Below are 23,605 nucleotides of genomic sequence, written 5' to 3' on the forward strand. Positions count from 1 at the left end.
AAATTCATAGTAGAATTTTTAAGAAGAAGAGAGTAAAATTCCAAATCAATTGTGAAGATCCCAGGATCCATAAAGGAATTTCTAGAGCATTTTAGGGAAATTTCTAAGCAAAATTTTAGAAAAATTAAGAGGAGAACTTCAATATTACTCTGAACAAATGACAAGACAATGCTGAGGTGAGTTGCTTCAGAATTGTGAAGAGAATTCAAGTGAATTTAAAATAGAACTATGGAAGGAAGCTTCGAAAAAAACCTAAGGATGAATTTCATGCTTTTTTTGGATTGATCTACAGATAATTTCTAGACTGTTATAACGCATGGCTTCGCCCACCTTCACAGATCTCTAAGGAAATTTTGTTAATCTGCAGAAATTTATCACTGGCTACAATCTTCTTCAAGAGTGCTCGAAATTTCCAAAAATTTCCCATAAAGTCCAAGACATAAAGACCGGATCTACGCCACCGATAACCGATACCATTCTCCACTCGACAAGGGAACAGTTGCACCCGTGTTCATTCCAGCCGCATGCACACATGACCCATCTTTGAGCAGAAAATATGGTTATTTAATCCCGGACCCGTTATTTGCATTGAGCCCTCGTCGGAAGTAAGTTACGACCGCAGAATCCCTTTCCGAGTCTCTTACCAATGCGTTAAACCCGGCTGACAACGGCGTTGGTCTAGTCTGTATGTAATGCCCCAAAGGCCTTCTCATCTTTCCCAGCCAGGCCAATGGGAAATGGAACACGTAGCTCCAATTGACTCGAAGCACTGCGACGACGACGGCGGTGGCGGTGGCGGCGGCGATTTTGCGTCTCTTTGTGGAGGGGCTTAGTTTGGTTGAAAATACCCGAATGCACTTTGCACGAGGACTCAAGCAGGGCGGGTGAACTGTACCAAGATAAAGAAAATTTACCCACGCAAACAACGAACCGAGGGACCATTACTGGAGAGCCGGAGCATGTTTACTTGTTACCAGTTCATTGGAGTAGCAGAGTTGAGTCGAGTCGTTCGAGCGCACAAAGTCCCTGGATCAACAAAACGGAACGACACACTATGAAGAGGACGATGCACCGCACCAATCCGGAAAAGCAATCAAGTCCATTACGCAAACAGGAGAAAAGTTTTCCGAAGCTCATTTTGAACTCCAGCACCGCCAGCCGCCCCCTCTGCTAATACAGCAAAGCAAGCTTGTCGTCCGGTGCGAATCATTCGAATTCAAATACCGAGTAATGGGTGGACGCCTGGGGATTAGGGATCGAGGTGGGCGAGGTGTGTGGAGAGCTCATGTCCTTTATTAATTTGAAACGATTTTGCGAGAAACGTAACATGGGATTTCGGTTCCGGGTTCAGCTCTCCTACTATCCCGAAGTGAATGAAGGGTTGCTCCTGCTGCACCTACCAAGCTGCCCATTCAACAAAGTAGCAAGAAAACATCTGAAAAGCTGTGGTTTCAGACAAACAATGGTAATCCCGTGCTTTTGTCGGAGAACGATGCCGGTGCTGAGGATTACATTGTTTTATCACTTGTCTCAGTTTATGAAGTTGGGGGATGAGGATTTTTGTTTTCATAGCTTAGACAAACAACGGGAACTTAATTTGGGTTCGTTACATTCATTGATGCCAATCGTAGCGTTGTGCACCACTTTGACTCGAGAGCTAATGGTCGTGTCTTTCTTCTTCTTCAAATGTTTCAACATCTGTCCATTAAATTTTGATGAAATCTAAACTAACATTTGAAAAGGGCGTAATTCCAAAATGACCATATCGAGAAAATCGCTTCCGAATTTTGATGACCTAAAAATTAATCCTATTTCACGACTTTCCATTTTCTGGATGATTTTATAAGCTTGACATATAGTTAATAGTGTAATCTATCATCATGCATCACTAAAAACTAAAAAAAAAAGTTTTCTTTGTTGTGAAATTGAGAATAAAACATCTTATGCCCTGATAATATCATACACTTTGTTTCCCCCCAGATCTTCCGTCCTTTGAACTGCCAACACTGTTGATCCGCCGTGGAAATACACCCTCGGGAATTTTTGTTTGTTGTTTCGCTTTGATTCTTGATTCGCAAATTTTGTGAGAGTGGAATTACGCCCGAAGATTTTTTTTTGGTCTTCTTTTTGCTCGTTGTTTACACGTGAAATATCAATCGGATGCACTTCAAATAAATCGGGCGTGACTAGATACAACAGAATCAGTAGGGCCTGTTCATAAACTACGTAGACAGTTGGGGGGGGGGGGGGGTTGACAATAATCCATGGCCCATACAAATTTAAAAACATTTGTATGGACAATTGTCTACGCAGGGGGGGGGGGGTCAAGAATCAAAAAAAAAATTTCTACGTAGTTTATGAACAGGCCCGGTTTGGCATATTAAAACAATAGAATTCGTAGTTCTGGTGCAAGGCGTAACAACCAGATGCATCATAGAGTTGAAAGTTGGAAATACGTCATGTAAGAAGAAACGTTTTTATGATTTGAAGTCATATTTTCTTCTACTTTTTCGTGTTTATTGAGTAGTTTTTTTTAACTGTTCTCTCTATATGTGGCAAAATATGGTTTATTTACATTTTGGACTAACGCCCTTGTCAAATGTTAGTTTAGAAATGTTGCATAAAAGCCGTGAACAATCCTGAAAATTACCGGAATTAAAGTAAAATATTACCTGAATTTCATCGATGTTAAAAATATATATCTATATTTCATTATTTTGTAAATGTCGTCTACAAGTATTTTTTTTTTATGTTTGCCCCAAGCAGAGAAATTCACATTTAGAAAGGGCGTATTTTTATAATAAAAACGCAAAAGACATCGTCCAGTTATGCGCGGCAAAAATATCGTTTTCAAAAGTTCTAAAATTTATGTACAGACAAATTTGCTAAAAATTTAGAATATAAATAAAAGCCACCCACCTGTACAAATAAATAAATACAAAAAAAAAATAAAAGCCACCCCAAGGCAATGGGTTTGAAGGAAAACTGCTCCAAATCGGTCAATTCAAGAGATACAAAAAAGTTTTTTTTTACAATAGTTGCTTTAAATTAGCTTAGCTATAAATTTGCCGAGGAATATATACCTTTATTTCTGCAAATAAAAAGTTACTAGAATATAAACAATTTTGTCGTAAACACTTTTTGTAAAGTTTGAATATCGGGTTCAAAATGCATCTTTCTTGCTCAATTCCCATTCTGAACTACCGTGGAATGGAACTCAACATTAGGTACCTTTTGCGTTCCATGTAAGGTGCACTTATCGAGGCTTCGGATGTCTTTTTCTCAGAGTTCACCCAGATTAAGAGCGTGTGAAAGAAAACGGTGAAATGATTTGTTAGCAATTCTACTCAAATAGTTTTATTGGTATTAAATGACCGATTTAAAAAAAACGCAAGATTAACATATGAAACAAAACGATTATTCAGAGTTGTTTGGAAATGCTAACATGAAGCTTTAGTGTGATGATTTATTAGCTAGAGAATGATCATTAGAAGAGGGTAGGTGGATAGTTCCGTTAGAGTACGGCAGTATGAAAATTGAATAGAAGTTGAAAATGAGCGAAGGGCCATTAATGCATCAGTTTTTCAAGATAGACGCACATTTTTGCCTAACCCGTACGATGTACGCGGGGACTTGAAGTATGTCTCCAAGTCCACAGGCAAAAATGTGCGTTCCTCTTTTTGCTCATAAACTGACTGCGGCTGTGGAATAGTTCTAGCGACGTTTTCATCACTTCCACGGGTTAGGCAAAAATGTGCGTCTATCTTGAAAAACTGACGCATTAATGGCCCTTCGCTCATTTTCAACTTCTATTCAATTTTCATGCATTCAGGAGCAGCACTTTCTGCAGAGAACAATAAATCAACGTAGAGCAGCAACGAACTTCTTTCACTAGTCCATCCTGGTCATCCGTGTCCTTCATCGGTTCCGTGGTAGTTGTGTCACAAACGGCCCTTTTCATGGCCCCAGACCTTTCTTTTTTCGTGATGCATATTACCCTCGGGCCATTACTACACTGTTGGCGTTCCGATCCAGTCCACACCTGATTGCATTGTGTTCATGGCCGAACAGGTACTATAGATCTGCTCAGACACAATTTTAACTGCCTGTACCTGATCTGAAGACTTCAGGTACAGTGTCTTGAAACGGGGATCAAGGAGCGTTGTAATAGCAAATGTATCCACCAGCTCAACGTCCATGTTCAAGGCAAAGGTGAAGATTCAAAAATTAGTATTAAATTGCAAATGCAAATGCACTGATTTTTTTGATCGAAACAAAAATCATATGAAAAGGATCGATCTAGTCGATTTTTGTCGTGTTTGAAATCGATTCAAAAAATAGATTAATCAAACCAAAAGAATCGATCAAAAGATTGAGTATTTCGAGCCAAGATCGCCCATTGCTAGCCGTAACCCCCTTCGAGATTCAAAAGGACTCGAGAGCGTACTAACTTCCGAAAGAACTTAATCACTTTAGAAAAGTTTGGAATCACATCGGAAAGTACTGAGTCACTTTTTAAATTTTTAAATCACTTCAGAAACTATTGAATCACTTCAAAAACAGTTCGGAATCACTTAAGAAAACAATTGAATTACTTCGGAAAGTAGTTAGTCACTTCAGAAATGGCCTCGGAATCACTTCGAAAAGGATTAAATCATTTAAGAAAATATTGGATCACCTCTGAAAAGTTTGAAACCACTTCTGAAAGTATTGCATCATTTAAGATCAGTTTGGACTCACCTTGGAAAGTACATATTCACTTCAGAAATGTTTTCAAACACTTTGGAAAGTACTGAAACACTTCAGAAGTATTTGGAATAACTTCATAAAGTACTGTATAACTTCGGAATGTATTGTATCACTTTAGAAATGATCGGAATCACTCCTGAAAATACTGAAAATATTCAGAAAAGTTTGGAATCAGAAATTCGGAATCGACTAAGAAAGGATTGAATCATTGCGTAATCACTTTTGCAAGTACCGAATCACTTTGGAAATACCAAATCACGTTGAAAAATATTAAATAACTTTAGAAATTTTCTTCATAATAGTTTAGAATCACTTCATAAAAGCTTGGAATCACTACTGAATCATTCCGGAAAGCAGAGTTGCGATCTATCACAATCACGATGGTCAAACAGCTGATGATAGTAACGCTTGGTACATTCCTATCAATATGCTTGTCCAAGCACTTTCCATGAGCATCCATCAAGTTGACGAAAGAAGTAAAAAGCAACTGGTGAACAGCGTTGCCAGGTCATTTTCATAAAAATCTCGACCAGTTAAAATATAAAATCTAGAAGGCTAAAAAAATCCTGTTTTAACATAATGCTATTGAAATCACAGTGATGTGCCAATTTCTCGTAAAATTCGGTCAGTATGATCATCTGGAATTTATTCAAAGTACCAGAATGTTTATGAATTAAATGTTTAAATAAATTATATAAAACAAATAACTTATTAGCATTGCTTAAATCGTCCAAAAGTTAAGAAAAGTATTGACACAGTGTGCCCAAAAGGTTTGAATATCCATTATGCAGCATTTCAAAAATTGAGTTAAATCGTTGGTGAAATACTGCAGAAAATATTTTTAGAATTTCTTTTTAAATTGTAACTTTTTTTTTTAAAGAATGAAAAGTAACGAATCAAGCAACTTTGATGGGATGGATTTTTTAAACTAATAGTAGATGTAGTCCTAACTTTTTGATGCAGTACCATAATATGTCTTAAAGATTTTAATACTTCTAAATAATTCTAATATTACCCTGAGGTTGATCAGACTTACAATGTAATTCTTGACATCATAGTAGGCAGTAGGCAATTTTATTTTAAAGTAAAATTCACCATGCTGAAGTGGAAATCAAAGCCTATTTTTTTTCCTCTGTTCTGGACATAAAACTACTGCGACCAGTAATTTGATCTATTGTAGTATATCCCGTGTCCTTAGTTTAGTGCATGTCGTATTACTTCATCACTATTGAAAAATGATGAAGTATTCGGTTTTGATACAGTTGTCATTCTTGCCTTCATCGCAAGGAATCGATTTTAATTGAAAGGTTCCGCTATGTATACCCTTCGGAGTGTTGGAACACCCTTCAAAGGCGCGCCCCTTTGTCAGTCAAAATTGGATTCCTTAGCAACAAAATTAAGGAATGACACCGATAGTGACCATGTATCAGAACCCTAGTCTTAACCACTTCAAACTAGGGAACAACGAATAGAAGATTAGGAATCACATAGATGAAGACTAACTAACTCATTTTTCCTTGTTTCAAGATCATCCTCGGTCCAGGCAACCCGAGGTCTTATCACTATCAACAAGGCATAAAAAGTAACAAGGACTAAGATGTGTTCATTTGATTACTGAAAAATCCTGTTCCCCTAGTTTGAAGTAGTCAAGACTAGGAATCGGTGGTAGATCTTACATCCCGTAATGTACCACGAAAAGGTGATCTACCCACGTTACGGGGCAAATCAAAGCCTAACATCGAGGTTTACCTAAACTACAGGTAACTCAACTATTTGCATTAATATTACGAATAGTTTTATTAGGTTTATATATTTCCTGGGTCCCAGATCATGAAACTTTTTGTTAGTCTGAATTTACATAGGACTCTTTACAGGAGATCTTCGTCCTTTTTCAGAGTTCTATTTGAATCATCCTAGAATTCCATCATACTTCTTTTCTGGATTCCCCTAAAATAATCTTGATAATATCCAAACGTTTTTAGTAACATTCGAAGAGTTCTCTTGTTATCTCTTATAAATCACTCTCCTATTCCACAACTCCCTCAAACTAGCAATAATTTCCAAGAATTGGCATAACTTTGTTTTCATCTTTCTCTATGAAACTCCATTAGAATATTCTTAATAATTTTTTTTGTCCCGCTCTTCAGAATGACCGTCACACTATTCTCAGACTTGTACGATAATTCCCTTTGAGCTGCTTCGTAAGGTCAGAATGTGTATGAAATCCTTTTCAGTATTTGCTAAGTACTCAAATACTTTGCCAAAATGGCTCAGAAATTGCCAGATGTTCTTTTGACATAATTCCGATTAAATTTCTTAAAATTTTATAAAAATTAATCTCCATAAAAACATTGAACAGAATTCCATTGAAATTATTCTCACGATTCGTATCAGCATACTCCTTAAGTTTCATCATAAGAACTTGCTTTGATTTCTCTTCCGAATTCTATTTCCATTCTTCACAAAATCTCCATGCAATTGTCATCAGAATTTTTAAAAGACAAGTGACACTGTCTTCAACCAGAGGTTGCACAGACTGAAAACTTTACACTAGAAAACTGACAACACACCACACCCAATAGACCAGTAAGGAAATTTTCAGATTGCGAAAAGTTCCACTGGCTGGAGCGGGAATCGAACTTTCACTTCGTGGCACACACAATACGCCTGAAGGACGGGTGACACTGCACGACCACGAAGCTTATAATTCTAAAGAAATTCAGACTGCTTTACATACTGGAGGTACTTTAAAAAAATGCTAAAAATTATCAGATGCCTTTCAAATTTTCCTTATGAATTATAATTGCCTCATCCTCATCCTCATCCGCAGGATAATTATCCTCAAAAATCTAACAAACATACTTCAAAGTCCTAGTGGTTGTCTAGATTCAAATGCCTTGCTAATTTTCCAAGGCTGAATTTATTGTTTTCAATTCTGAACAGTTTTCGATTTCTTTAAATTAAAAAATTACAAAAATTCCTTTATATTGAAATTTTGATTTTTTTTTAAATATATAAAATATATAAAAATTCCAATTAAACAAACATTCAGGCCCACTATTTCATAAAAGTTTGAGGATTTTTTCAGCGAATAATATTTAGAAAATGGCTCCATGTTCATGATTCTGCAACCCATTAACATGCAAACATGTTGTAACAATTGCATGTACGATGTTGTAATAATTTCGAACGTTGATGGCCTTTAATAATTAAAGAAGCAGTTTTTATTTTTTGATTAGAGTGTAAATCCAAGCAACATGTTTGAAAAATCTGGGAAAATCTGGAACATATTTTAAAAATCTGGAAATATACGTGATCTGTCTGTGTATCTGGCTGGATGACCGAAAATCTGGAAAATCCAGATCAATCTGGAATACTGGCAACGCTGCTGGTGAATGTCGTCTTCGGTGGTGATCCATCACCGATCTGGTCGGTCATCGGGAACCGACAATCACGAGACTCATCTGTGCTCGTTTTGAAGCAGTTGGTTGCTGCTTTGCTTGCTTATGTGAGTGAGCCCTATAGCTCCGTTTAATTTGGCCAGCTTTGTTTGTAACTCACACAGTCGCGCCTGCCGAGACGAACTTAGAATGCGTAGGAATTGTTTTCATTATCTTCTGTCGTTTCGCTTTTTCTCATCATCGTACTGCAGACGTCTTCACTGTTTTCGTTGTGCTTTTCATCATCAACAGCGAGTGTTACGTTTTGCCTGTGAGCAGCGACCATTACTGCTGATTGTTATTTGCCATGGCTCTACAATTCGGTTGATGCGTTGACGAGTGTCGAGTGAGTGTCATGATATTTTGCATATCTGCCGGAAAGTTTTTGATCCCTTCCGCAAGAACTGAAACACTCCGTAAAGGATTTAATCACATAGGAATGCACTGAATCATTTCGGATACTATTGAATCACTTCAAAAAATTTTAGATTCACTTTGTAAAGTACTGTAAATAAATTTTATCGGCTTTCAGTCTTTTAGCAAGTAAAACGATGTTTTTCCTCTACTCCCAACGTTTCAATGGTATATTCCTTGGTCTGCCTAAACAGAGAGCCGATCGTGTACTCGTTTCTTGTTGCTAGACTGATGTTTGGAAAATCAGTTTTGAGCGCCTTCGCCAATCGGCCCGACAAGTTGTTTACCTGGACCATTGGTTTATAAATAGATGACATCCTGCTGCTGATCCAGGTTTTCCCTTCTGTCCCTTTCAAAGCATTGATTGATCAGCCGGTGTCGGAGCGCGGCCGGATAGTGGTTGATCTTAAGATGTTGGTCTATTATGCTGTTCAGCGATGACGGTGATAGGTTTGTACTGAGTGTTCGAACCCGACGAACGAAATTGATGGCCATGTTCATCTTCATGTGTAACGGGTGGCTGGAGAGGAAATCCAGAAAACGTCCCGAAGCTATCGGTTTGCAATACCATTCCGTTCTGATGGATTGGTCCGGTAGACGAACAAGAACCATATCCAAATATGGTATGCGGTTGTTGGTTGGCCGGCTAAAAGAGAAAACTGCTCTCTTGCATCATTCGGCTGATTACCAACACCGCTTCGCATTAGAAAGGACAGAGATTCTGGACTGCCACCGACGACGATCGGCGCTTCCCGTGCTGGAGGTTTGCCACATCATCAACACAGACAAAGCGGTACAACTAAGGAAAACGAAAACAAACCATACAAATAGATTGACAAATACCAACCAACTTACACCCAACAGACAATTAGACCCACAAATGTTACCCACTTGACTAGAACGATACAAAATGACGGCTTAAAACCAAAGTGACTAGCGCAAAGAAAGTAGTGACCGATAGCTTTTCCGTTTTTTCGTTTTTCCTGTTTGATAGTAATTATGACTGTAGAATGTGTATTTAGACTCCGACAACTAATTGACGATTAATTATAGGTAAATTGATGCAAGATTTCGATCAAGTGACGATAATCACTGTTAATCACAGACCACCTGACAAAAAACGTTATTTTCTGTAAGTCACCAAACTTGTAAATTTTTAAACATCTTAAACTATGTAACAATTCTTTGTATATCCCTTGAAAAAGATGGAATACACCATTGAAACGTTGGGAGTAGAGGAAAAACATCTTTTTATTCGCTAAAAGACTGAAAGCCAATAAAATTTATTTACAAAACAGTCCACAAGTCGATAGCATTACTATATTTGTAAAGTACTGTAAAAGTTTGTAATCACTTCAGCAAGAACTGAAAGGCTTAGAAAATAATTTAATTACTTAGAAATGCACTGAATCACTTCAGACATGTTCGAAATCACATTGAAAGTACTGAATCGCTTCAGAAAAAGTCGGAATAACTTTTAAAACTGCTGAATCACTTCAGGAAAAATCGGAATTACTTCATAAAAGTATGGAAAATCACGCCCGATGGTATTGAAATATTCCAAAAAAATTGTAATCACTTCCGCAAGTACTGAATTACTTCGGAAAATACTAAATCACTCAAGAAAACTATGAATTAACTTTATAAAGTACTGAATCATTTCAGAGAAGCTCGGATAATATTGAATCACTTCATAAAATTTCGGATTCGGAAAATACTGAATCTTCCAGAATATTTGAATTCACTTCCATATGAACTGAATCATTGAGGAAAGAATTGAACAATTTTAGAAAAGTTTGGACTCATTTCGGATAGTATTGAATCACTTCACATAAGCTCGGAATAACTTTGGGTAGCAGTGACGTGACGGAATCGCTTCGAGAACTGCTGTACCAATTCATATAAGTTTGGAATCACTTTTGTAATAACTTAATCACCTAAAAAAGTTTGTAATCTCTTCAGAAAATATTTAATCGCTTCAGGAAAAAATCGGAATCACTTCGGGAAGCACAGAATCATTTGAAAAAAGGGGCCAAATCACTTCGGAAAGTACTGAAACACTTCAGAAAATCTCGGAATCAGTTCAAAAAGTAAGTAATTACTTTTTATATATATATATATATATATCTTTAAGGGCTGGTTCGTCTCTGGAAGTCAGTACTTTCCAAAGTGATTTAGAATTGTTCTGAAGTGAATCATTACTTCTTGAAGGGATTCCGAACATTTCTAGGATGATTCAGTTCTTTCCAAGGTGATTTACACTCCCGATCATATGTTTAAGGACACCCCCAAAAAAACATGACAATTTTTTTATGTTCATATCTCTGTCATGTTACGTCCAATTTTCGTTCTCTTTAGATCATTTGAAAGGTATTGAATGAAACTTTCCTCGTAGGCAAAGGTAGGTAGGTAGTTCAATATAATTTTCAAATTTTGTGTGCTAAAAGTTCACCCAAAGTTACAAAAAAATTTCAAAATTTACTCTGAAGAATCGTGACTGATTTTCTCAGAATTGGGTTGGCCAAATTTTGAAATAAAAGTAGTAGTAGAACACTTATGCTATACCATTCATACCATTCAAATAACCTTTGGAGATCGAAAATTGAACGTAAAATGAGAGATCATTGAACAAAACATATTTGCATGGTTTTTTGGGGGTGTCCTTAAACTTATGATCGGTAGTGTAGATTTGTTTAAGAAGTGATTTAGAACATTTCTGAAGTGAATCAGTACATTCGGAAGTGATTAGGAACATTTATGAAGTAAATCAGTACTTTTTCAAGTTCCAAAGGCGTATATTATATCTTCTCCAAGCGTATTTAGCAAGTTTTTCAGTTATGTCAACAATTGTTTTGGTGAAAATAAGCTTTTGGGGGTGATGCAATATTCGAATGAATGTTTTAACAGTTTTATATGTGAGCCCATACTTATGTTGTTACTGAAGGTAAATCCTCTCCAGAACTATTATGTTCAATGAGTAAAAGTGAATAACGAGGCAGTTAAATTTGGCTGTATTATCAAATGTTTCGAAATTCATTGGTGTAGTTTCATATCATATCATATTGTAGTCGAAATACGTATCTGTCATGGATACCAAAATTAATTAAGTGGAATTAAATGGAAGATAACCTTTTTTTGCTGTTTTATTTAAGCATTCCGCTAACAACCCAATTTCATTACTTCATACTTTCATATATTTTATTCTCATTTTTAAGTATTGCTTGATGCTTGATACGAGAATTTCAGAATTCCCTGATTTTCTTTCAGGTAGATTGAAATTCCCTGAGGGTTCCCGGATTTCCAGGTTTTTCAAGGTAGTAGACACCTTGCTTACTTACAAAGTTTGAAATGGGGAGGGAAGGGGGGTAGAGCATCCACAAGTGGCCTCCCCTAGGGTACATAAATGGGGGGGTGATGAATATGAACGAGTACCCGTATATTAGGCCACTCAAATTTACATCCCGTCCAGCAGAGGCATGGAAAACAAACTTCAATATGGAATTCCCAAAACGAAACAAAAACAACCAATACAATAATGTTACAACACAGCAGCTGTACTCACTTGATTCGGTTGTACACTAGCAGTTCGGCAATGTCCCTCCCCAGCCGGGAGTAGGTCGTTTCGACAAATACCAGCACCTTGGGATCGATTCGTAACCGCGCCTCCGAGCGATGGTCTGGCGCTGGGCTGGCTTCGATTGCCGTCTTTCCGTTCAACATCCGGCAGTGGATCAGTGGAGCAGGTCGGGTATCACGATGCATAAAGCTGCAGGAAAAAAGAGAAGAAGAAGGAAAAAAAAATACAATCACATATAATGAAGCACACATTAGAGTGCAACCGTGTGCATTTCCACAAGTCACAATGGGATAAACGACGACGGGGAAAAATCCTTTTCCAGCGAGAAAAGATAAACTTTTCGACCCTCCGCGTGTCGTTTGGATTCCCGCTCGTCTTCTACGATGAAAAGCTTTGCTTTGCTTTGTCAGCGATACGAATAGGATCTCGTTGTCCCGTTGATGAGAAGTACAGGCGGGATTAAGACACAATGGATTTCGGTCCGGAGGAGTTTGTCACGAACAAGGATTTGCTCGTTTCCAGCTAATTAAATGCTTTTCAGAGCAAATGGAGGGTTTTTGTTTTCAACATGCGATTGCAGCCGATGGGGGTGGGAATGCTGCTCTTCTGGTTTCAAACTCAGCTAACCATGCATTTCATAAGCTACAGCTAAGCTAATAATAAAATTCCAAAACCACCTTTCAGGACAAACGACAAATGATAAGACACAGTACAGGACAGGGACACACAAGATCTTCACTTCCTCCCGAGCAAGGGTAAATTAAATTCCTACCTGACATTAAATGCATGTTAGGAATAATTTACAGCTCATCGATCGCCAGCTGCAGCAGACCACAGACCAAGCTGAGGTGTCTCAGTTTCACAGTTTCTTGGTTCTTGAGGACTATGAGTCCACAGGTCGGTCGAACACACACACACACACACACACATTCCTTGTGCATCATGTCGTCTAATTGCATTTTATACGGTCACCACTTTCCCCCACTCCAGACTGGGGCCAAAAGCGGAAGTCTTGACCAACTCCGGTACGGCAGGCAAAACGATGGGCATCAGTTCCACCTCCCAGTTCCGTGTATCGGTTCGAAATGTACACGCATTCTAATAACCGAACGAACCGCTTCCGATGGAAGATGGTATCACGGACATAGCACATATTGCACTACCAGCCACCAGCAAGGCCTACGAGGAGAGGACATGCAGCGTATCGAGTGAGTGCTTGTTGCGTCGTTGTGGGTTTGGTTCAAGGTTCTCCGGTTTCAGTGGTCCGGAAGCTAGCCAGCGAACGGCGAGGACGACAACAACGATGATGCTGGTGATGGTTCAGTGCTGATGCACTGTCAACGGAAGCCGTAGCTGCAGCCTACCCTGTGTTAACAAAGTGCTGAGTACAGGTCGGTTCGTCGTTCGTTCGGGAGTATCAAACGAAATTCCATTGCATCTTGTTTCGGGGGTTTTTAATCAAAATTGATAGCTTAAGTGGAGTAAAGTGTGTGATAAATTTAATTAAAATTCGATACGTTTGCACTTTCGTGGAATGGGTGCACAGAATTCCCTGGCAGATTGCAGAGAGCAGATATGGTCTGTAGGTGATGATGTGATTTAAAGTTGGGCACAGTCGGATCGCAGAATCTGCTCAAATTTGATCTGTGGTGGCTATTGGTTCGATGCCATATTTAGAAAGACGACCATATCGACAAAATGGTGACAAAAAGGAAACTTATCAAAAGTCAATTATACCGCAGAATATTGCTTCTCTCCTATTGAAACTTCTCCTCTTAGCACTATAATCAGAAGAAAGCTCTTCAAAACTAAAAAAAAACTTTAAAACATTGCGTTCCAGAGTGCCAGTGCAGCGGTAAATTACGTCGGCACCGACTAAGACTATTTAAGTAGCTTACACACTTTTCGATAATTTGTTCAGCCAGCGGTCGTTCTAGAACTTCTTGTTGGTGCAGCCTTGATTATTGCATAATTAATAATGAGCAATCAGATGCATCGCGGACTTCATCACCGCTCTTTTTGCTAGCAAGAACTTTCAGCAATATGCACAGATAAAAAATCTGAATTTTAATTGTGATGTAAACATTCATTCACGTAAACTTGTATTTCATCTCACACAACCGAGCAACTTGCAAACAATGTTGTTTACAAAGATGGGCTTTTGCATACAATATTTGCTACTTTGCATGAAATGTGTCAGAAATTTACATGATATATAATGTAAACGTATATGATATGTGACGCTCCATTTATGTGCATTATATTGAACAGAAATTTACGCTACTTTTTCGAACTGTGTGGCCATGCTTTATCATAAAACGAACAGGGAGTTGCAGGCGTTGGTTTGCCTGGTTCGGCCGTGAAGGCAAAATCGGTGACGATAATTATGACTACGACTTCAGAACAGCTCGGAATCACTTTGGAAAATACTGAAGCATTCCGGAGAGTATGTAATGACGCTAGAACTTACTCACTTCCAAAAGATTGTAATCACTAATGATTGTACTGAATCACTTCAGAATTGTTCGGCACCCCATTAGAAGTACTGAGTCGCTTCAGAAAAAGTCGGAATAACTTTGAAAAGTACTGAATCACTTTAGAAAAATTCGGAATTACTTCGTAAAGTACTGAAACATTCCAACATGTTTCCAATCATCACCGCAAGTACTGAATCACTTCGGAAAATACTGAATCACTCTAAAAAAGTTTAAATAAACTGAATCATTTCAGACAAGCTCGGATAATATTGAATCACAGCGGCACCGGTGGTGTAGTGGTAAGCGTGATTACCTTTCACCCCAGTAGTCCTGGGTTCAATCCTAGTCGGCGCCGCCGGGATGTTCTGAGGCATAACATCTCTGATCACGCCTTCCTTCGGAAGGGAAGTAAAGCCTTTGGTCTCCGGTTCATGAGTTGATGGGTCGATAGGTAGGGTCCAGGTGTGGAAGCTGCGTCCCTGGCGTCGGTAGCATTGGTGCTCAGCACGGAAAACAAATCAAGGAAAAAAAAAAATTGCATCACTTCATATAATTTCAGACCCACATTGGAAAATACTGAATCTTTCCAGATAGGTTGAAATCACTTCCATAGGAACTGAATCATTTAGGAAAGAACTGCATAATTTTAGAAAAGTTTGGAATCATTTCCGAATGTATTGAATTACTTCATAAAAGCTCGGAATAACTTAAAGTAGCACAGACTCACTTTAGAAAGCTTCGGAATTTCTTCGGTAAGTACTGAACCAATTCATTTATGTTTTGAGTCACTTTTGTAGTAACTGAATCACTTCAAAAAAATGAAAGTGGAAAACCAGTGACGATAATTACGTGGGTTTCTTCGCATCCAGCAAAAGCTCTTGGGATTCTAGTTCGTTCAATACTTAGGTTCTTTTATTCATTGTTACAGTTACAGTTGTAAGTGCTTAGATTTGGATGTGTTGTCAAAATGCTTACAAGCTGCCAACTACCGCTGTAAACAACTGCTTGAAACTATGAAGCCGAATATATTTTGGTTGATTAGGATAGTCCTACAGATAGCCTTGCATCATATCAGGATTATAAGGAATTACAAATGAGCATGAGCAATGATGACCGTACAATTCTTAGTTACTACGCCGCGATTGACCAGTTAAAGCGAAATTCGCACGGTTTCCGATTAGCAATCCATTCTCCGTTTGTAAAATACAATGAATCAATATTATCAAGGTCAACAACGGCACCATCCACGTTTTTACGGTTATTAACGAGTCGAATGAATGCTTATTCGACATCCTTCACTGCTAGAGACCGAGTATACCTTAGCCTGATGTCTCTGTAAGCAAAAATGGTCACCATTAGATCACCTAACCCCAATATCACTGCAACCCGGGGGGCACGCAGTACCCAGGACCGATGCGTCGGAGTTCAAATAAATTCACAAATTTTAAACGTGATAAGTGCCAGGTAATCAGTTCAAGCAGCAACCGGGATATTTCTATCATTGATAGAATTGATGTAAATCAACAAAAAGGGATTGCATAATCGCTTAAAGGTTGAGCAATTCAATGAGTGACTAGTATTGTTGTGCTGGAAATTTTACTGACTTTCTCAGTCTTATGGGAATTCAAACGGTTTAATTTTCCATTGCCCAACGTTGCGGCATTTATTTATTTTGCCCTTTTCAATGATTATGGGATGGATTATGTCTCTGTAGTGACGGGTGGTGTACGCCAGGTAATACAAAAACGTCTACTAACAATGTCGCTCAAAGAAACATACTTGCATTTTACGGAAACCCATAAAGATATCAATATTAGCTTTAGCTCATTTGCAGCCTATCATTGGAATAATTCTCAATGTACAATTCATCCATTTGTCGTTTATTTTAATGATAATGGTACACTAAACCATTTAAGTTTTGTGGTTATTTCGGACATTTCAAAGCATGACACAGTAGCAGTTCAGTTGTTTATCTCAAAATTATTAGAATTTTTAAAGTCGCAAATAAAGTGTATTTTTATGTCAGATGGAGCAGCATCACAATACAAAAACATACAAAATTTTGCTATCCTTTGTGGATTTACAGTGACCGGCATAAAAAAAGATCCACCGGCTCACTTGTTAGATAAATCGGTTTTCTTTCCGAAGCACTTTTTAAAAGCTATATTATTGCTCGTTTTAAGCTTGTTCTAGTACCACTTGTTATAGTACGTGCAAGAGTTTCAATATACGAATCAGTTCAGGTCAACCACTAACGAAATTCAAACGCACCCCTTGTTTACGGTATGACATAAAAAAAGATCCACCTGTAGAAAAAAAATTTGCCGTGTAAATTCCGTTGACATACCCCTCACAATTCCTAATGTTGACATTTGTTTATTTACATTCATCGCAAATCTCTGCTGCAGCGCTGAGAAGTAAACGTATTGTGCGAAAGTAACGAGTTTTTGAAAGTTCAAATATGGGTGGAAAGAAAATCTCGTATCAAATTCGGAATCTAATCGTTCGTGACTTTGAGAAAAACGAATCTCAGCGCAAAATTGCCGAAAAATACTCTGTGAGTCGCGGTGCGGTTCAAAAGATAATTTTGAAGCACCAACGGGTTGGAAGCGTTGCAGATCGATCTGGACGAGGACTTAAACGTAAATCTGATTACCGAGAGGACTCCAGAATCAACCGGGAAATCAAAAAGGATCCGTTTGTTACCATCCGCGGAGTGAAAGAAAAGTTGAACCTAACAATATCCGAACGAACAATTCGACGCCGCATTGCTGAGCACGGCTTACAGAGTTATTTTGCTCGGAAGGGGCCGTTCATCAGCAAGGTCAATAAGGAAAAGCGTCTGAGGTTTGCAAGAACCCACATCAATAAGCCCCTGGAATTCTGGAAACGTGTTATCTGGTCAGATGAATCGAAGTTTGAGCTTTTTAACAAAAAACGACGTTTACGAGTATGGCGGAAAAGCGATGAAGGGCTCCAGGACAAACATCTTCAAGCAACCATGAAGCACGGTGGAGGAAATATTATGGTCTGGGGTTGTTTCTCATGGTTTGGTGTGGGAAATCTGGTCCTGATCAATGGGATCATGACAGCGGAAGGCTATATTGACATTCTTAACGAAAATTTGGAAGAGTCTTTGCTAAAAATGGAATTGGAAGACAACTACATCTTCCAGCAGGATAACGATCCCAAGCACACGGCAAAGAAAACGCTCGCATTCTTTCGAGCCTGTCGCATCAAACCCTTGGAATGGCCACCCCAGAGCCCTGACTTGAACCCAATCGAGAATCTCTGGGCAATTCTCGATAACAGAGTGGAAAAGACCGGCGTAACCAACAAGCAGACATATTTTGCTGCCCTGGAGAAGGCCTGGAATGAACTGGATCCACAGCACCTCAGAAACCTGGTCGAAAGCATGCCGAAACGACTGCAGTCCATTATCGAAGCGAAGGGAGGTCATATTAACTACTGACCAGCTGATCATAATCGATTTTGTATGATTATAACACATGAAACATAAAATGGATCTTTTTTTATGTCATGCATCAAAAAGTCATGCGAATTGAATTTGTTGTTTATTTTAAGTTTTGGAATAAAAATTACCAATATCGTTGAGTCAAAATAAACTTTTGTTATTTAGTTATCTGAGACATAAATCATATTAATTGACTTTTTGAAAAATAAATGAGTTTTACATTCGACATCGGTGGATCTTTTTTTATGCCGGTCACTGTACCCTAAACCCTAAAAAACTGTATGACTGGGCAAATAGTCGTAAAGAAGATCTTCAAACAAAAATGTCATTTTGTTATGTTTCTACGGAAGAATACAAAAAGGCTGACACGGAATTTGATCCAATTTTTAAGAAAGTGAAACCAATTCCTGGAACTCGAAAATATCATTGCTATATTCCAGTTTCAAACAACCAAATTGCAGTAAAAATATTCTCTAATTCAAACGATACACCCAAATTATTCAATGTATTCAAATAATATGAGTTGTAAAATAAAATAATAAATATATATTGTTTCTTATCTCAACAAATCTTTCATTTGACCACATCAACGTGCTTCTCTTCCGTTGCCTCTAGATAGAAACGGGTAAGTCTGACAGCTACCATATCTGAGAATGAATTTTTTGTTTTTTAATATACAATCATGAAAAAAAATCTCGTTGCTGGACATCTCGACGAACATTTGAAAATGGCCTAAAATGTTGAAAATTGTTATAATTATATATTTTTTAATTCGCATTAACTTAAGAACGGCTGGACTTAGGAAAAAAGTTTCTATATGCAAAATTATCGAAAATTATGCGTAGAATCCAATTAAATTACTATTTACTAAAAATATGCATTTTCATCAACTTGTAAAAATCAACAAAAATTTAAAAAATTATAGATTTCTTTTTAAGAAAGTTACCAGCATACACTTTTCACGAATTTTAGAGTATTCCATCAATTTTCTTTAAAAAAAATATAAAGATCGAAGGGGGGGTGTTTTAAGATAATCATCATTTTACGTTTTTTAAATACTAATTTACGAAGTTTTTTCTTTCAGTGTATTTTTTTCGCAAAGATAATTTAATTACCTAAAACTTCTTCTCATATGCCATTTTGATCAGATCAATAGTTTTCATGTTATGGTTTTTTGAAAAAAAAAAAATCAATTTTTTATACGCTCTTTTCAAAAGTTACTCTGGAGGAAAAAATCATATTTAAATGAAAAATGCAACCATTAGTAGCAGCAAACACGTGAGCAATGTTTCATTCAAATCAGAAGGGGTCGAGACAAAAATGACATTTTTTAACGATTTGAGAGAAATGCTCTATAAAAAGGCAATTGATCCAGTGCAATTGATTTTTGTTGAACACAGCTGGATCGAGCAGACGCACCAATCTACTCGAAGGTGCAATTAGGTGTCACATATATTAAGAGACGCACATACCTATTGAGAGGATAAATTTTGCAACAACTAACAACGTCTAGCGTCTCAGCATATCCAGCGTGTGATAGTCACAGAGCTTTGGGCTAAATCCAATTGTATTTTCTTTTTTCTAGGCTCTTGGTATTTCTTACATAGTGTGTGAACGTGCACAACCTAGAAGTTGTCTGTACTTATTCTATAAGTCATTCAGATTAACATCATCCGATTTCTTCCAAGCTTAGTTTGACAGTTATGGACCCATCTTTGACTTATCATTGCATGTTGACTTATTCGAAGCATCTCTTTGACATCCACAGTTTTATAGTTCTATGGATCACTAAAAGTTATTCATATTTTTTGTACTCGCTCTAGAGGATGTTCGATTGATTCATCTGGTTTTGTATGCGAATTATGATGGATTAAATGAAGAGGTGCTCAAGAATCGTGTGCTCACACCACATCAAAGTCCTTCAGACAAGGTCCAATCCAGTGACTTAAATTCTTATGGTCATATCGTTAAAGTCGCTAAGGAATTTTAGTGCTTTTTATGGATCACTCTTCTCAAATATATATTTCCCAAGCTCACCATATGAGATTAAAACCATATTATAAGATGGCAAACTTTATAATATAAATTCTGCCTAAACTTTACCTTGGATGATCATTTTTTTTCTTTTTCCCAATGTTGGGGACATGATGCCACCACTACCATTACTTTGATATATTGTAGTGTATCCTCTTTTTATGCATGTCATTTTGTAATGGTAAGCCAGAATTATTAGCGTACCCACCACTTCTGTTGTATGCTGATCGCTTAGTACGCAGTTGCTAAAAACTGATTTTTTTGTTTTAATGTTGGAAGAGCTATACTAAATTAGTAATTTATCCACTCCTTGCATTCTACTGAAAATACAATACAGCACCATGCGTTTCCATTGCCCCATTGTCTTATCCTTTTGCACTGGTTGAGCCCCAACTGAAAACCCTCGTCTTATTTCAACCTAGAAGCGGGAAATAATTTACGAGTTATTATCTTGCATCTGCCGTCGTCTTTCGTCATACATATTGGACAAAATTCGATAAAACTTTAATCAGCCCATTCTCAGGCAGAATTTACGATCAATTCCTACGGCAAGACTAAGCAAGGCCTTCGTTCCTCGGTAGCTTTGCAACCGTCTGTTCGTTTGTTCATCCGTTCCTTTCTGTCGTAAATATCCCGGGGCGGATGAATAATAAATCCGAGATTGCCTCGGAGATCTCCAGGGCAACCTGGCTGTTGCCTGGGGTTACATTTTTTTTTCTTTTTCTACGCCAAACCCAAAAAGAATGCATCCACCCATAAGAATGACACAAATCTCCACAAATGCAACAAGACGTATGGATTGCTCGCTGGCCATGCGCACGGTTGGGTGGGTGAGTGTCGTCTTGCAACGGTGCCGACCGAGCGGGATGATCCCCAGCTGCTAGTTCAAAGCGTTTTCCCAACCCACCCAACCCACTCCCAGTGCACTGCTTTTCTCTTCCGATATAATGTAAATTTGCACATGTATTATTTATTTCATTCACTTCGCTCCAGCCCTCGACTTGGTAGTTTCCTCCTCGGTCGGCGACGACGGTGCATCCATTTTTCAATATTCCAAGTTTCAGTTCGCTTTCCCGACCGGAAGAAAGCACACCAGCTGCCACAGCCGCCGTCGTCGTCCGGAGAAGCACTTCCGTTTAGTATTTCATTTACAATATCTTCCCCTATGCACGGGAAAAGCTTAGCGAAACAGGCATAAAGAACATTTATTGGATGGAACTTCCAACGGTTTCGGTACCGACTACACACCGAATGTCGTTTGGCATTCTTTCCTGTGAGAGTCGTCGAGCATCATTCTATCTTGTTGCACATTTATTGCCTCTTTGAGTTGGGGATGTTGCTATATATCTACACGCCAATCATGTGGCGATGTTGAGTGCTGGGTATGGAAAAACATTCTTTTGGAAGTTTTGCTGGTTTATGACGTTTCATAAATAAGTATTCTTGTTTCTTGAGCATTTTCAGACTGTACCATTGCATGATAAGAAGAACATTATCATATGCCCTGAAAAGTAGAGACAATTTCCAATTCAGTTCTAAATATACAATGAAAAGAAGGAAAAACGTTGTAAATTTGAAAAAAATTCCAAAACCAACACAATATTTACAGATTGTATATTCGCTACATGTGTACCGAACTGAAAGAAGGCATGTTCCTCAGCGCCCATCGCTTGGCCTCCTCTTTGTCCTTTATCCGCTCCTTCTCGGTATAGTCTACTATCTGGAATTTGTAGAATTAATATGCTGCATTCTTATGCTTGCAAACAATCGGCTGCTGTTTCTGGACATCGCTTCCTCTTCACTGTTCTTCTCGGGATCCGAGGATGTCACTTCCCTCTCCACCACATTTTGTTCCAACACCTCAACCGTTTTCTTTGTTGTTTTCATCAGTCACTACACAAGCGTACGTACACGCAAAACAAATTTCTCTTACATCCAATGTTAAGGTTGGATTTATTACATCCTCTGAATATGTTTCATACAACAAATGTAATGACAGTTTCTGCAAGGGACTTCAGCGTACAAGCATGTTTTTACAGAACGCATATTTTTGTATAATCATTGTATAATATCATGTCTACAGGACGTCGAACCAGGAAATGAAAAATAAGACACCAACAATTTATCAGCGATGGAAAATTCCTCTCGCTCAAACATACGCCCATCCCATACCGGTCATTTCGATCAAAATAATAACCACACAACAACACAAACAACCTTTTACTCAATCCACCCACAAACGCCTATGCCTCGGCGCGAGCTTTATTCGATTCCTGTTCTTCCAACTTGTGCACACTTGCATTCAACAGCTCCACGGCGTTCTGCAGTTCTCGGTTCTGCTGCGCCAGCTTCAGCAGCTGCTCCCTGTCGTGATGCATCTCCTCGCTCTGAACCTGAAACAGAAAATCCAAAACAGTCCTGTAGCAGCAGATATCGCCAATCCAACGGTGCCGGCAGACGGCGTCCTTCCGGGCGATCTGGATGCTCTGGGTCTCGATGTGGCCCATGGCGTACTCCAACCAGCGACAGTTCCAAGGATTCTTGCGTAGGGAAATGGCATTCAACACTGGGAACGCTTCCACAAAGTACGGAATGAAGTCCAGTTTGTTCTTGCTCAGGGATAAGGTCTGGAGGTTTGCGAAACGAAGATCGAGCTTCGAATCAAGGGTTTTGATGAAGTTGTCATAGAGTGACAGGACCTTGAGGGAGCTAGCATTGGCGAACAGCTCCAGATCGACGTAGTCGATGGAGTTGTTGTAGAGGAAGAGCTTCTCCAGTCCTTCGAGGTAGCGAATGGTTTTCGGAATGGTGTTGATGGAATTGTGAACGATCGTTAGGGTTTTGAGGTTACGATTTTCTACGGGTTCGACGTCGAACTCGACGAGACCGTTGCGTTGCAGATTGATTTCGGTGAGGTTGCTGACAGCGATCAGGAATTTGCGGATGACAGTGTTGTTGTACATGTGCAGAAGATTGACACCCGGGAGCATGGAGTATATGTCCTTGGAGAAGTTCGGGATGGAACCGGATTTGATGAGGAGGATGGGATGCTTCGGGAATTCAAGGCTCTGCTCGCTTGAGGGATCATTGATGACGACGTTCTCCACGAAGCAGAAACCAGCCTCGTTAATTACGGTGCATTTGAAGCTTTTGGATGATACCAGCGATGGGCACGCGATGACGCAGATCGTAAACCACCTAAAGGGAAATATTTCCATTGATGATTCCGGTTTCGCAACTAAGGTTGGTCTCTACAGATCCTTACCAAAACATTATTTCTTCCGAAAACTTTCAGGCAGCACGACACTAAATGGGGACCGTTGCAGACGACAAACTGAATGAAACTAAAAACTGAAATGTTCTACCAGACACATAGAATTCGTCTGGTTCTTATCAGTAAGCCGCATTCTGTTGAAATGCTATTCTCCCGATAAACGTT

General features: G+C 38.6%; 2 protein-coding genes across 4 annotated transcripts in view; both read right to left on the reverse strand.

The window, feature by feature from the left end:
- The window catches only part of sfl (N-deacetylase and N-sulfotransferase sfl), a 601,701-nt gene that overhangs the window by 48,300 nt on the left and 529,796 nt on the right, over nt 1-23,605 (reverse strand). For all 3 annotated transcript variants that reach the window (XM_065231784.1, XM_065231786.1, XM_065231785.1), the window contains exon 4: nt 12,166-12,369. In XM_065231784.1, coding sequence (XP_065087856.1) covers nt 12,166-12,369 — 204 coding nt within the window. The remainder of the gene's footprint in view (nt 1-12,165; nt 12,370-23,605) is intronic.
- On the reverse strand, nt 22,385-23,399 carry LOC135709670 (uncharacterized). Its single transcript, XM_065232059.1, has one exon. The coding sequence runs from the start codon at nt 23,382-23,384 to the stop codon at nt 22,410-22,412; it is 975 nt and encodes a 324-aa protein (XP_065088131.1). The 5' UTR covers nt 23,385-23,399; the 3' UTR covers nt 22,385-22,409.

The sequence above is a fragment of the Ochlerotatus camptorhynchus genome, unplaced genomic scaffold (assembly GCF_037179485.1).
Source record: "Ochlerotatus camptorhynchus isolate MF236.1 unplaced genomic scaffold, CSIRO-AGI_Acam_v1.1 ptg000361l, whole genome shotgun sequence".
Lineage (NCBI taxonomy): Eukaryota > Metazoa > Arthropoda > Insecta > Diptera > Culicidae > Ochlerotatus > Ochlerotatus camptorhynchus.